The sequence below is a fragment of the Sinohyriopsis cumingii genome, chromosome 8, assembly GCF_028554795.1.
Source record: "Sinohyriopsis cumingii isolate HCF-2022 chromosome 8, ASM2855479v2, whole genome shotgun sequence".
NCBI classification, from domain to species: Eukaryota; Metazoa; Mollusca; class Bivalvia; order Unionida; family Unionidae; genus Sinohyriopsis; species Sinohyriopsis cumingii.
The window spans coordinates 72,640,517-72,656,819 of NC_142968.1; the positions used below are offsets into that span (position 1 = coordinate 72,640,517).

Here is a 16,303-nt window from a genome sequence, read left to right on the forward strand (position 1 = left end):
CTCATTTGTGATGTTGTCGGGTTGACATAGTCTAGATGAGGCTATGAAAAATTTCAGGCTGCATACTGGCCTAAACGGTTCCTGAATTTTGATCATCGAGCCTCAGATTGACCCTGGGCAAGGAGCTCATTTTTTCGCAATCGCTGATGGCAATCGTGACATTTGCCGTTCTTAAAAGTAATTTACATCCGGTCCAAAACGAAAGAGATCTCGTCCTCAAAGAGGACGTCATACAGGAGAGTAAGTGACACGGAGTTCGCGATATAATACATCGTGTTCTCAGCGAATACGCGAACCTGGTTGTGCTGTTGCGTCATTCCTCGCAGACCCTACATTACCCAGACAGTGAAAGAACCGCATATAAGTGACACACCTTCCAACTGAATCGCAAGAACACTGCAGCCAAAGTGGCAACCACTCCATCATCAACAATATGACAATATTGCAGCAGTGTCATACACTGCCGCCATACTATCAACAGCGTTAACCGAGTTCTTCAGTCATAAACTGTAGCGGCTCTCTTCGCCAGTCATCTTTTCGCCTGTCAGGCAAGAAAGTGTGGGATACATCGCGATGCGAGATTTTGAAGACACTTTCAAAACGTTAAATAATAGCTTCAATTGAACAGAACCTAACATTGATGTGCATCGGATATTTGTCACGGACTGAGCCCCTCAGATACGACAGTATGATAATTACCTTTGATTTGGTGACCAGGTGATGTAATTAGATATATAGAAAATTAAAGTGATATATACACTCTGACATGGAAAGCATAATATTCCTGGATCGCCCTTCCTATGGAAGGATTACTGTTCTATCTTCTTCCCATAATAAGAGGCATCACAGTCATCATCGTTTCGACAATATGCTGCGACCAAAACAACATATAGTGCAGGTTTGCACCACCTCGTTTCATCCTTGCAAGGTAAATCAAGGTCCAGTGACAATTTCCCTATTGTAATCCCCTCTATAATAAACATAAATCTTTAGCAGCAATGTCTTGTTGGTCCACATGATCCCACACGCCCACGAGTCTCCTTGGCTTTAGTATCCATGGGGTGGGTTTGTTTTTCGAATCTACAGGGCGTTGGCTGCACCCATTAGGTCAATATGCTGTTTGGTGTTCTCATCTTGGGGGCAGCCACGTACCCTTACGGCCATGTATGTATTCATGCTCAAGAGGACTTACATCATTTCGCCAGCATTGACCACCCTAGAAAGAGCCATTTCGTTGGCAAAGGTACGCATATCGCCAACGTTATCTTTTGCTTGTGCGTGTAATTCATTCTCTTGGTGTTCGACATATACCTATCTTGCTGCATCAGAGGATAGGCAAGATCCGCCAATAACCGCCACAACTACTATTTTGTTCTCATTTATATTGCGGATACACCTCCAAGGCGGGGAAACTTTCAATGTCTAGGTAGGATAAATCTACAAAGTCGATGTAGTAGTTTGCTGATCCATTCTCTTGGGGTGAGCGGGAGCCGATGACGTTATTACTCTTAATGTTTTGCTTTCTAGTCATGCCGTTGCCGGTCTTATTGAACATCTTCGCGACACGCATCCGAATATACTAATGGAGAGTAGCCTGTATGAACGGAGATACGGCATCCTCATTAGAATGGTCGTGGAACGCCGCCACATGAATTTACTCCAATGCCTCAGGTTTCCTCTCGGGCACATCAAGTGTGAGCAACTATTCGATCTCCTCGTGGGATGGCTACGGATGAGAATAACCCATTCATGATGGCAACAAGAGAGATCCAACGTATAAATTCCTACATCCACCCATTTTGACCACCCTCTACAGGACTCACCAATGAGTGGCAGATGGTCCCCCGCATCATCTGCCATGGATGCCACAGCAGCCTATTGGTAACTAAACCCAGCCAGTGACATATTCGATAAAGTAGGATATTCCTGTATGTCAAAAACGACATAATAAATCAAGAGTTTTACAGGGTTGCGCTTTGTGTCTAAGGTTGCACCATCGGAGAAATGATTAAGAGACATAACTCGTTATAGTTTTGGTCATTCGAACAGGTTAACAGCGATGTTGATGTCCCCAAAATATATGTATGTCTCTCGATGTTCAGTATCGCAGGCTATTTGAGCCCCACTTAAGTGCCGGGAGTGTAGAATTCTTCAGTGAGTCGAGACAGGACAAATCGTCCTATGCTAAAAGGTCCACTTGGCGTTTGTCACACTGAATGTTTTCTGCCCGACTGAGGGTTAAATGTAATAAGTAGATCTGTAATTGAGTCCTGCAAAATCTTCCTGATCGTGGTCATATTTCAGCTCCAATATGAGATCACAACCGCGGTGATTTCGATGTTGGTGGTCACACGGTCGGAATAATGCGTTTCTCGATGACCGCCGTTACGTTGTAACAGCGAGGCCCGCACCATGTCTGCCCAGGATTTCATCGTTTTACATGGAGCAGTCAAAGCTCTCGCTCTAGCTGTCAGGACAACATTCATAGTTTAAATGGTATCGTCACAGGAGACCGGCTTCAATAGTAACGCGATATGCCTGCCGGGCACCTCATTCTACTACGACTAAGTGGAGAGAACGCACATCGGCAAAGCGCTTGACAACCTCGCCACTTGGTGAGCAACCACGTGCTGCGGTGCCAGTGCTCACTATTAATTCATGGCAGCCATACTGCCTCACAGGACACAGAGCGTTTACCGGTTCCGAGTCCTCGATCAGGCGAGAAAGATCCTTGTGTCCATTAACTATCCGCTATCGAACCTAACCAGGCGGAAGGGACTATCATCATAGAGGCATACGTTCACCTGAGCCACGATATTTACGTAGACATCAACGCCGACTGGCACAGAAAAACGTTACAAAACGATACGCTTCGGCGAGCATTATTTGAAGTGTATTTACTTGCCCACACATGTCAGACTCTACCATACCACGATAACTGAGATATCCAATTACTCAGATGCTAGTAGACCGTTATTCGCTAGGATGACATGGAAGCGACAACAACGTCATCTTCGTCGCGACCAGGTCTCAAGGCTTTACGCACACCGGAGTGGAGCATCTCAAGGACAGCCTTCGGACGTGTACATCCTCAATCATATGGGCTCAGATGCAAACACAATACACGATAAAATGGCCTTCAATGCGATAAATCATTCCTAACAAACGCAGAGGCCAACATTGCTCACGTTGAAAATGTTCCAGAATCGATCAAGAAGTACAAGGCGCTACTGTAGTGTGGAATCGGGTCACCATTAATACTTCCAGTTCAGTACCCACGAATGTAGTTCTTGTCTATTTTTAGAACATTTGTCCTCTCTCATTTTGGTGGTGATAGAAGAGCTTTATTTATGCATGTTTGGTAGGGATTTAAAGGTAACTGTTTATTCTTGATAATATGAGCTCAGGGTGTTGTTGTCTGTGTGTATTTCGGCGAAAGTGCAGAGTGAGTAATAAGGCCTTGGTGATGATCCGGAAGTGAAATCTGTGCTCTGTTTACATGCTGTCATGTTGACAGTCCAGCATCTCAAAAAAGAGCAGGTCAACCTTTGACAAGAACTTCACCGTGAAGTCATATTTGAAGGTATTTTAGATTAACATATGATTTGTATTGATTGTCACATGGTGGAAAGGTCAATACTGAGAAACAAATGTAGAGAACATATAGTAAAATTAATTGTGTTCTATGTCCTGTCAGTAAAGTATTGGAATAAAGTTTAAATTGGTATAAAATCCTTATTATTAATAATAGACACATGAAATTTGAATATGTTATGTATATTGATTTTGAAAATATAAGAATGAAATTAAAAGTAAAATATTATTTTTATTTTAAAAATTTTAATAAGAGTTTTAAAAAATTAAAAAATAAATATTTCCCCCTAAAATGCACACACACACACACATACACACACACACACACACACACACACACACACACACACACATATATATATATATATATATATATATATATATATATATATATATATATATTTGGAATGATATTAAATGTTATCAGCATCTATATATTCCTACACCATATGCAAGCTCCAATATTGGATATTTGTCACATTTTATCAGAGAAAATATCTTTGTAAGTCAAGATGAGACCTTCATTTAAAATACACAAAGACAAAATTATAATTTGTATTGGCCATTCAGACTATTTATTAGGGGTCCAAGCAGTTAATTTGTGTGTTTATAATGGGGTCACTTCCTGAGTAACAAACATCTGCTTGTATAGCCTTCAGTAATTGTTTACAAACATAGTTAGAAGGTATTTAGTGAGAGGACAGCGACGACAACTTTATACTAGAACCTACTCAAGTTCTCTGCTAAATAATTTTAAGCTGTCTGAGAATGAAATACAGGTCAAAGGGATAAAATATGCTTTCCCAATGTATATTTACCCTTGGATGTAAGAAAACAGCAAAATGATGTAAGTTGAACACAAAATGCATTCCATTTTATTGTTCAGTTTGGTTAAGATATTGCTTGGTGTAGTGTGGCATTGTGGCCTATATGATGTTATGGGAATTCTAATGATCCATCTTGCTTTATGCATCATTAATTACTAATAATATTTGTTAACTGACACTCTAAAGATTACATAAGAAATATTCAAACAGATTATTTGAATTTAACTTTGTACAACTGATCTTAACATGGTTACATATCCCACATGAACAAATATCCATCCATTTTAGAATGTTTGAGATCAAAAGTTCACATTCAGTACATCATATAGGCTGACATTGTACCTATAGTGAATCTGTAAGGCACATTTCTGGCTCTGTGCACTGAAAATATCCAAAACTGTTATTATCATAATGAATATGCCTATGTATGGTAACATATTTCAATTTAGTACTTTGACAAAGTGCATTATTGAAGCATCATCTGATATCTGATTCCATTAAATCAATAAGCTTAATAATTGGTAACCAACACTCTTAAAAATACATTATAAATGTTCAAACAGATCATTTTAATTATGTTTTCACATTTGATCTTAACAAGTACATTTTATATGTCACACATATGTAAATTTCCATCCTTGTTTACAAGTTTTGGGGATCAGAATTACACATTTAGTTGATGATATAGGATCTATTGGTACCTATACATTTGGCTGTATTCACTTGCAATATCCAAAATTGTTATTTCCCTCATGAATAAGATTGCTTATAGTAATATATTCTAATTTAATACATTGTCACTTGACTTTCCTGTATACTGGTATGTATTAATGTTTGCATCAATGATCAAACGTCACCGCCCCAACATTGCCTTAAACTTTATGATACATAGTCTACCTGATTAGTTATTTAGCTTGTAAATGGCTAAATATGCTTCTAGAAACCTCATATATTTTTAGGATGAATTTATCACTTTAATACATGGCCATTGCTTCACATTTCTAAGTGTCACTCTATCAAGTTTAATATTTGTCCCCATGCTTGCAACCTTAATGTCAGTTTAAAATCACCATATCTAACACATTTTAACTTCATTTACATAGATCTTACTGTTTTCTAGAATTAAATGAAACATATTGTATCTTTTCAGGTCTATTCTGGTATCTGGAACAAAGTGTTAGGGTTGGTTCAGCTTGGAAGCTCTCCAGTAGTCCGGCAGTGATAGCAAGGTTTTATAAAGGCATGTGCATTGTACTGCCATAAGTGACCAATATTAGTTCATATCACCACGCTGATACATAGCACCTCAAAGACATGGCTTATGTCTTCACGAGAGAGATCAGTACCATTTTTCAGTCAGGTATAGCCTCCCAAGAAACTATTTTCCTATCCCATTGCCACCTTTTGTAGTTATCGACATTGAAATGGAATGCATTTTGGCTATAAAACATGGTAGTGGTCCCATCAGAATTTGAAATCTGAAATGTGCTATTAGTTATGGAAACAACTGCCTAAGTACCTGATACAATAAATGTGAAACATAGCACCTGTCATTGTTTCTTTAGTGTGTACACCTATATTCATCTGGACAGGCATATTGCGGTTTGCTGCCAAAATCACTATGAGCTATGTTGCTTCACTACCCCTGGGGCAAATGTTATCAGTGTACAGACCCAAGCTACCATTTGTTTTAAATACTATTCATTAGCCAATTTTTCTGTCTAAAATTTTTCAAACTGTGCTTTAAAACTTGTATGAACATTTAAGTTTTCAATAAAATTTAGTTTTTAAAATTTAAATGTTTATTTAATTTGCCATTAAAATTTAAATTACCAATATTTGTAACTTGCAAACATATTTTCAGACAGGGCTTAGATTGTGTTACAATTAGGTTTGTACTGCACTGAAAAATTCCTATAATCAAGGAAGATATAGCAAATTTAGTTTTGGTTTCTCAAGAGCACTTGGACCAAAATTTGCACCCTGTGGAACACCAGCACTACATACTTTCTGACAGGTGTCACATGTTTTGCGTGCAAGGAAATTCAAAAAGACTTCATGTATAAAGTTGAAATAGGTGTAGCATGCAAATATACAAGTTTGACTAAAATTGGCATAAACAATGGGGCCTGTCAGGAATCGGGTCACAATTACTACTTCCAGTTCAGTACCCACGAACGTAGTTCTAGTCTAACTTTAGAACATGTTTTCCTCTCTCATTTTGGTGGTGATAGAAGAGTTTTATTTATGCATTTTTGGTAGGGATTTAAAGGTAACTGTTTATTCTTGATAATATGAGCTCAGGGTGTTGTTGTATGTGTGTATTTCGGCGACAGTGCAGAGTGAGTAAATAAGGCCTTGGTGTTGATCTGGAAGTGAAATATGTGTTCTGTTTACATGCTGCTATGTTGACAGTCCAGCATCTCAAAAACGAGCAGGTCAACCTTTGACAAGAACTTCACCTTGAAGTCATCTTTGAAGGTATTTTAGATTAACACATGATTTGCATTGATTGTCAAATGGTGGAAAGATCAGTACTGAAAAACAAATGTAGAAAACATATAGTAAAATTAATTGTGTTATATGTCCTTATGCCAAGTTTAAACTGGACTTTGTCATCGTCGGCGGACTCTTACATGGTGCTCTCAGATATTGACCGCAAGTAGAAATGTGCGAGAAGTATAACATCATTCCCTGCAGACAAGAACCTATCGCCTAACACGAACAAGAACGTCAATACGTTCAGACCTCCTCAGCAATGACTCGTCAGCACCTCCACCCGTCTAGTAACGCACACCATGATAACTCCTGGCCCAATCGTGCCAACCAAGCCATAGCCTTATGCAAACACCGGGGCAAGATTTGAGCCCCCAATCACCCTGCTGGTGCATAACAGGACAAGATGATGGCGCTGATTTGGGGAGGTGTTGCTGAAGTTTGCTGGCTACATGGTTTCTACGCTAAGCTCCACTGGCTCATCTCTCCTTCTTGCTGATCTCTCTGCGAAGGACGGTAAGACAGGCGATAACGATGGCAGTAACTAGTATCATTAAGCTTCAGGAAGGCCAGCTTACGGCAGAACTTGTGATTCTCAACGGGATGGAATGGAAGCAATTGCCTCAATAATGCCGGGATGAGCCTTCGCAGCCTTTGCAGCCAAGGACTTTAACGTGTCTGCCAGAAGCACTATCTTTTTCACTATCTGTTTTCTTTCACCCACTTTTTTAATGGACCAGACCCAGGCGCAGAACTTGGCGGATGGGATTCCACAGTAGCAAGTAACCTTTCACTGCCGCCTGTGACAGACATAACGGCCACATATTTTAAATAATATTGTGGTAATGGTAACAATTTATCGTGGAACAAAAGCCGCTGATTTCAGTCAGCTTTATATATATGGTTGATATTCGGTCAATGGTTTCTCTGGTTATAGTCAAATGAGCTCTCAGACGACTGTTGCTGCAAGGCTCGTTCAGCCTTATTTGGCTTCACACCTCTTCAGTGTGCGTTCAGTCGATACTTACTTTGAGCGCAGTCTCTGAGGCAGGGGAGTTGATTCCATCCTGAGTTTTAGGTTTTGGAAGCATCGTGTTTAACCCCACTACCGAATATCACTTTCATTATCCTCCACGTTGACATTCTGAGCCGATCCCAATACCTCCGATAGTAGACTTTCATTATCCTCCACGTTGACATTTTGAGCCGATCCCAATACCTCCGATAGTCCTCCGATAGTAGACCGTTTACCTCACTATGTTTATCCACCTGAGGGTTGGGGGCTGATTGTTAGGGTAAACTCTAACTAACGAATGATTTGGTGCATTAGATTTAATTTCCTTCCCCATTTGTTATACTGTTTTAGGGACGCTGCCAAGATAAATAGACTCATAATGACTCATTTACAATATTGATATGCCTACCTTAACTTCTATCGTATCATTAGGAATAACTCGATGGAAGTTAGGATAACGATTGTTATCGCCTAAATCCCCTGCTGTAGTAGAGAATCCGATTTGAAGAAGCTGATCGTCAGGATGTAAGGAGCTGATTCCGAAGGATACTACTTCAGCTTCAGAACTCAATTCAGGACCGATAACTCCTGCAATTATATAGTTAGCAATTGACTTATTGACTGTGCAATTTTAATCTGTTGATAAAATAGTGTAACGTATGATATAAAGTAAGTATAAGAGAGAAGACAAAGAGGTTGATCAAGGAAACAAAACTGTAACTAAGATTTCGTTATGAAACTATATAAATCTGCCTATCTCTATCTCTATCTCTCTCTCTCTCTCTCTCTCTCTCTCTGGTGAGCGTCACTAATATTTACCATTGTTTTAAATGAACGTGAATGTCAGTTATTTATGATCTGGAATATGCCTGTACACTTATAGGCATTCATGGTCGTCTTGCATCAGGTCCGATAACTTCAAAGGAATAATTCTTAGAAGAAGATTAGTAGAAGTGAAATAGTTATTGATGATATATTATTGACGAATGCGGTGTACATGTTTATACACATGTCCATGCTGGATGCACGGCGCTCATTCAGTTGTGATACCAATGGTGTTTTCTGTCTGATATTTGCTGTTTTCTTTTCTCAAATTGCTGTTAAGTTCACGGCTGTTTATTCTTTTTGCATTTGTGCTAATTGTACTCTTCATGACACTGAATAAAGAAAGACATCAAGCAAACAATAAATTGATCTCTTCGTCTCTCTCACTTTCCACAGTAAATAATACTATTTCTAGCCAACCGTACATTGTTTCCAATATGATCAATACAAAGAGTTTTGTCTCATTTTTATTTTTTCCGTTGCTAAGTGATAGCGGAGGATGGTACTATTTTCGGGAGGTGGTCAAGAACATTTAGAAGGACACAAGCTGTGTGATAAATTCAGTCAGTCATTTTAGAGTCTTTAAAGGTATTAATATAACTTGCATCAAGCTCTGTATGAACATTGATATTCTGACCCAGTTTATAGACACTCTTTTAATTTATACAAGAGCACTAGTTTTAGCATCATTCTGGTCAGGTTACAGCTATCACTTTTTTTTAACTGCATACATCAATAAGGCATGTCTCTTATTTCTTGATTGGAACAGTTCAGTTCGACAAACGGGAAGATACTGTCACTCAGTAGAGAAATTACATATCACAGACAATTTTTGTATTTTGCAACCACTGATGTCACACACGAACGGTGTTCCAGAATTAAGCGAAATTTCCCGATTCAGCCACGATAAATTATTGTGCCACCTTATTGTATAATTGCTCCATGGCTATATGAATCATACCATATTATTAAATATGAAATAATTAAAGTCGAAGTGGCTCATATTCATAAGCTGTTTTAAACAGATCTTGACCTTTAGCACTGTTTATTAATTAAAAACTCTGCTACGCTCAATAGTACAATGTGAACATGTAATTATACAACCATTAAAGTGATTTTCTACTCTCAAGTTTCTCAATTAAATCCGCACTAAGTTGCATTGTAAATGACTTAACATTACACGATTTTCCTCGAAATCAAATGAATGTACACCATATATATAACGATTACTTCTATGATGCAAGTAGCTCTTGTTCTACCATTTTATAATAATAATAATAATAATAATAATAATAATAATAATAATAATAATAATAATAGTAATAATAATAATAATAATAATGATAATAATAATAACTTAATTAGTAATTTAGGCCACCGGCCAATGTTACAAAATACAAGACAAATAAATATAATATGGGCCATGGTTTAAAGAAGTTAAATATGGTGTTCATCATGAGTATAGATACATAATTTCCAATAATTAGTGCATTATTTTATAAAGATGGTACTACCTCAAAGTATATTAATCACAATTCGTTTGAGTTATCAAAGATTATCTAAGACGAAAAGTCGAATTGATGTAGTAAAAAAGATTTCTTATAATCAATATATTGCTGTGACTCATTATGGATCCACATTTTTCTACAGACGGAAAGAGATAATAAATTTTATTGAAGTATTTCTTTATTATCTGGCAGCAAGCTGGACAAACACAAACAAAATGGAGTTCGTCTTCTACCAAATAAACATTATTTTTCCGACATAGTTTAAAACCTGGCATACCCACCTGAATCTATTTTCAGCGAAAGCGCTTAGCATCTAACTTTAACAAGTAATTTCCTAAAAAAATACGACAATCTACATGAAAGGCATTTTTCTGGTCCTATTTCGGTTTTATACATGCTATAATACCCACATCTATGTGAGTTGTTAATATCACTCTGCGAGTTTTGTAGTGTTGAATCCTTACTTCTTTGCAACAAGAGTGTGAAAAATTGTTTTTTGTCTCCAACGTCTTGATTTAGCCAAACATATCCAAAATCAAAAGGAAATAACATGTCTTTAACTTTGGTCGCCCAGGTGACACAGATGCTTCATCTAATCTTTTCAACGTTAAATAACATTGGTGTGGGTATCGAGTTGAAGGCATTTTATAAACAATAAGAAACATAAAAGCCACATTCGTGCTTGGAAAATTGTTATACTGAGATCAGGATTAGACAATACTGGCAAATTAACACATTACTTTGGGTGGTATAGTACTGTTTAAAAGACACAAACAACAAGACAGACATAAACAAAACATGTTATCGTTTTAATTCACAATGAGTAATCATCTTGAGATGACATAATTTCGTCCGTGCGATACACCACAGTATCAGTAATTATGCACCACACGGATTTAATCGCAATATACAAATGTAATTGTTATCTTTACTCGATATATTTTTAAGTCCCCTTTTTACTCCTCTATTGCTAATATTGTTATCTGCTAAAACTCAGAATGTATACGAAAATCCACAAATCGGATTTTGATTTGACTGGACATGTCCAATCAAACAAATAAATTATCTAATGTACTTTTATAAGTATCATAACACAGATGCCCGCATTGGGAAGGATGTACAAAAAATATTAAATTCATTATTCTTTCTAGCTCGCGCATTTTATTGGAAAACCACTGTTTTGTATTTTTGTTTGGCTTTTTTGGGGTGGGGTGTTTCTTTTTTTCTTTCACACTATCCTCGTGATCACTCCACTCGCTGATGCACCCATGTTAAGAAGGGAACATGGTATAATCCATACAAACAATACAATGTTATCAGTAGCATAGTTTCCGTGATATATTTTGTGCCGTGTATCCATTCACCTAATCCATCTAATCTTTCTTTAGAACGACGCAAACAGAGACAGTCTAATATTACTGGGCACACTGTTCTATTGAAATCCTGCATACCGGCCATGCCGTTGTCCCCTTATTGTTGTTGTTGTGGGGTTTAACGCCATTTTTCAGCACACGATAGGCTATACATGGCGGCCAGTATTAATGGTGGAGGAAGAACCCGGGAAAACCCCGGAAAGAACCACCGACCCTCGAGAAGCTACTGGCAAGCTTTCTCACATACCCACATTGGCTGAATCTTAGACTCGAACCGCCGCAGACAGAGGTGAGATGGCAGTGATCCGTAACGAAGAGCGCTTTAGACCACTCGGCCACTCGGGGCCCCCCGTTGTCCCCTTATATAAAATCTTTCTTACATGAAGCTGAAATAGACATTGTAACACAAATGTACATTTCCACTTCAAGAAGAAAACAAATAGCCCAAACATATGTGCAATTAAAGCAATCATATGCAAACACAGAAACCATTATTCGTGAAACCTTACAATTTGTACCAAGATGCAAATGTGATGTTAGTAAATGTGCAGTTTTTAAATACCATCTCCATGATAAGGTTACAGAGTGTTGCTATGTACTGTTTATTGAGTTTTCTGTAAGATCGTCTACAAGTCTAATTTTAAATTCACTAGAACATCATGCCTGGAGTGGTATGTTTAAAGCCTGTTAATTCATCTCTTGATCGTACTAAAGGAGAAATAAATTTATTTCTTATTTTTTTAGTCAAATCTCAAAGAAATATTGACCACGTAAGCAAACTATATAGATCACACTTGGCGTATTTATACAGCAATTTTGCATTCACTATATATATATATATATATATATATATATATATATATATATATATATATATATATATATATATATATATATATTATTGTTATTATTATTATTATTATTATTATTATTATTATCGACATTACTAAGCCAGATCTAAACATATGATGCATGAATTCTTAACATTGTCTTCGAAAATGCAAGTAATTTTCAATCCAGTATTTTTATTTTCAGTCCTTAGTACTACAAAGCAACAGAACCATAAGAAAGTGCCCGATCGATGAAGTCGATGTAAAACGTTTTAGATAATACTGTCTCAAATGACTGACACTAAATATGGCGGGCATTGTTGATTACTCTAATTCACTATTGATAGTACTGTAGATATGATTCACCATGTTTATGATACTTGATACCCCCACCCCCATTTTTCCATATCTCCCCAAGTAGATATGCCCTAATTAAGATTCTAATGAACGAGCGTTACATATTGACGAGAACCTATACTCACCCACTATGTACGTGTGGTTGACGCCATGTGAATCCCGTGCCGTACGACTCCTGGCGATGATATCAGCCATAATCTCTGTTCCTTTGCCCTGAATTCCACACGTTTTATAGGCAAGTAACCCTTTCACAAATACAAATATAGCAATTATGTTTTGTATTTGTTTATAAGTCTGGGTCGTTCAACGTGTCTAACAAATGAACTATAGACGTCACAAAAAAGTGATCAAATTTAAATTCAAACTGTGTATAATGGTAACTGTAAATTATTAAATCGTCACATTTGTAAAAACAAATATATACTTTTAAACACAACTTTCATTTGTATAAGTCGTGTGTAGCATAAATTCGAATATTAACATGGAATGCCAATATACGTATTTTTGGATTTTAGGAAATAGGGCTTAAAAGATTTCCAAATATGATCTGCGGTTCAGTAATGTCTGATGGGAAATTTCGACAGTCCATTGGAGTTTTTTTTATATCCCTCTCCAGCTGATACAGTAGAAAGGACCAAACTTTCAACTGCTGTACATTGCTTTATACTATGCTGTGTGACTTTGTTGATTAATACGTTAAACCTAAAGTTCTTTTTCTGTATGTTTTCTTTCTGTCTAAAATATGAAGCCATCATGCATGGTACGCAGCAAAAACTGTTGTCATATGTAGATGACTGCAGCTCGAAGCTTTCTATTAATGATAGATCATGTTAAATGCACTTGCATGCTTACCTATTCGAAATGGAAGACTTGCACTGGAATTTAAATTATCAAAGTACCACCTTATTGCTTCAACGTTCATGACAGATCGTAAGTCAACATTGGAACATATCCCATTCTTGGTTTCCTGAATCGAGAAAATTCCAGCCACCATGACATGGCCTGGAATTTCAACTATATTTGGAACCGTGTCTCCTGTGCTGAGTAGGGCGAAGCATGCTACTGTCATTGCAAGAAAAGGGCATATACCCCACACGAAAGCCATTTTATAAATTGTGCTTCACCAATTTAACTGCTGAATATGAGAAAAAGTTTTTCTCTTCTTATTGTTGTTTCATCCACACTATGTTTTCCGTCACCAGCAAAATCCTCGTATGCCTGGAAATAAACTTCGAAGCCTCAAAAATAAATGCGCATTGATGTGGAACGAAGCTGTAGGTAAACGAGGTTTTGTAAAGCTAGATCATAGGTAAATTTGTATAGAAATAATTATATTTGAGTTCATCTTCGACTAAATGTTCTGTGTTCTGCTTTATTCAATTCAACTAAAGCTATATATATATATATATATATATATATATATATATATATATATATATATATATATATATATATAGTTTAAAATGCAATAATGAGTTAATGTGACATGCACTTATGATCAAAATACAACTGGTACCAACCACCCACCAGCGCCACATTCTCGTGGACTGTACCCACAATCTGAAGGATTCACTATCTGCTTATATTGTTAAACATACTATTTAGTATCTGATCACGATCGCTCCTAGCTTGTGTAGCTCTGGTTTTAAATATAATCGATCGACACACGGAGAGACGAACCCAAATGACACAACAACATTCGGACATTTGCATTCACAAGAAATTCGCAAAGGTGTGCATATACAAGACTAGATAGATACAACAAAGCATGAGCTACAAGAAATACATATATTTCAATACAATTATACTAATATTTGTCCAGATAAAGATTGCATAGGTGTATGTTTCAATCGACATCAGCATTACACTATGCATCATAGTGTCGCTATATATATATATATATATATATATATATATATATATATATATATATATATATATATATATATATATATATATATATATATACAAGGGAACACTGACCCAATCCGAATACAATCAATCTTATCAAAATGTTTGAGATAATCATTAGTATACAATTTAGCAAAGGTATTCGTAAATATTGCATTAAGCCTTGTTGACACTGTATGCTGGAAATGAAATAATACAAGTAACAAAACTCACATCTGGTCTTATATTAATGTGAATTACATCCTATTTATGGTCGTGATGACGGGTAGACAGACGTTCAGACACAAGTACTGACAGGAATATAATTTAATATAAGTACATGGCCAATATGAAATAAAGGTTTCATAAAAGGCAGACATAATAAAATCAACCAGCTTTTATTGGAGACAGAGACAAGCAAGAGTCTGAAGAAACAAAAACGTTTCCAATGTTAACATGTATGAATTAAACAAAGTGTTTGCAAATCATCGTAGGAAGTCGTGTAATCATAAATTGCATAGGATGGTAAATGCGTGCGTGTTTTTATGCGCCAAAGTGTTGGCGAAATATTGTTTACGTATACATACCTATCATTGTACGCATACATAACTTTGAATTTTTATATTCCCTAACGATACACAGCCTCTGCGAACAGGAACTACAAGTGTCACAACCAATCAACGCGACATGAATGTAAAAATGTAGGGCGCATATGCTATTGAAAACACAAAATTCTTGGAAAGATATTGACGTTCCAGTAAATCACATCCAATGACCTCAGTGTTAAATATATGTGTACGGCTTGTAGGACAATTTGATTGTAACCTGTGATATCCATATTTTCATCGGCAAATGGTCCAGCTATTTTCAATAGAGGTATTATGCTTACCTTTTTATAAACCTGTTAGTGAAATAATTTAAAGGTGAATCAAGGTGCAAACAACATTTTACAGCCCCTTAATATGCACAAATACTAGGTACGAATATAGTAGGTTGATCTTGAAAACTACATAATCTCGGGTGATAATGAAATATGGCGAAGTGTCCAATCATTTGCTGATGTCGCATCCTCACACGAACAAGAGACGGTAAATCCTCCAAGACTAACGTGTTATACGTATTATGTTTCCACCAATTACCCAAAAAGAAAACATAGACTGAGAATAAATACTGCAGCTTCTCTTTATACTGTAAAACGATTATATATATATATATATATATATATATATATATATATATATATATATATATATATATACACTTGGTTAAGAAGAGACGATGATAATAATGTAATGGAAATTGTGCATTTCAAGCAAAAGCTGTTATATGATGTGCACTTCGAGCAAAAGCTGTTATATGATGTAAGGTTTCTTACGTATGCAACAATCGGATTATAGACGTTGAAATGAGAGAGAGAGAGAGCAGTATAAGCAAAGATGGATATCCTTGGGGGTGAAACGAGAAATTAGCAATTGGAGACGAAAGTGTTGATAGAGAAGAATGGTAACAATGTTACAAGTAGCTAACCTCAATTCGGTGGTGACTTTGTACCAATGTTCCATTTGACCTTAATACTCGCCACTCTAAG

The 16,303-nt window shown here is 36.6% G+C and overlaps 1 protein-coding gene across 3 annotated transcripts in view; it reads right to left on the reverse strand.

The window, feature by feature from the left end:
- LOC149793802 (uncharacterized) overlaps positions 1 to 16,303 on the reverse strand; it is a 50,913-nt gene that overhangs the window by 20,974 nt on the left and 13,636 nt on the right. For 2 of the 3 annotated variants that reach the window (XM_089967798.1, XM_089967800.1), the window contains exons 2-4: positions 13,678 to 14,054; positions 12,951 to 13,070; positions 8,342 to 8,520 (exon numbers count right to left, since the gene is read on the reverse strand). In XM_089967798.1, coding sequence (XP_089823924.1) covers positions 8,342 to 8,520; positions 12,951 to 13,070; positions 13,678 to 13,930 — 552 coding nt within the window. In that variant the 5' untranslated portion in view covers positions 13,931 to 14,054. The remainder of the gene's footprint in view (positions 1 to 8,341; positions 8,521 to 12,950; positions 13,071 to 13,677; positions 14,055 to 16,303) is intronic. The other variant, XM_089967799.1, reaches the window with a different exon arrangement.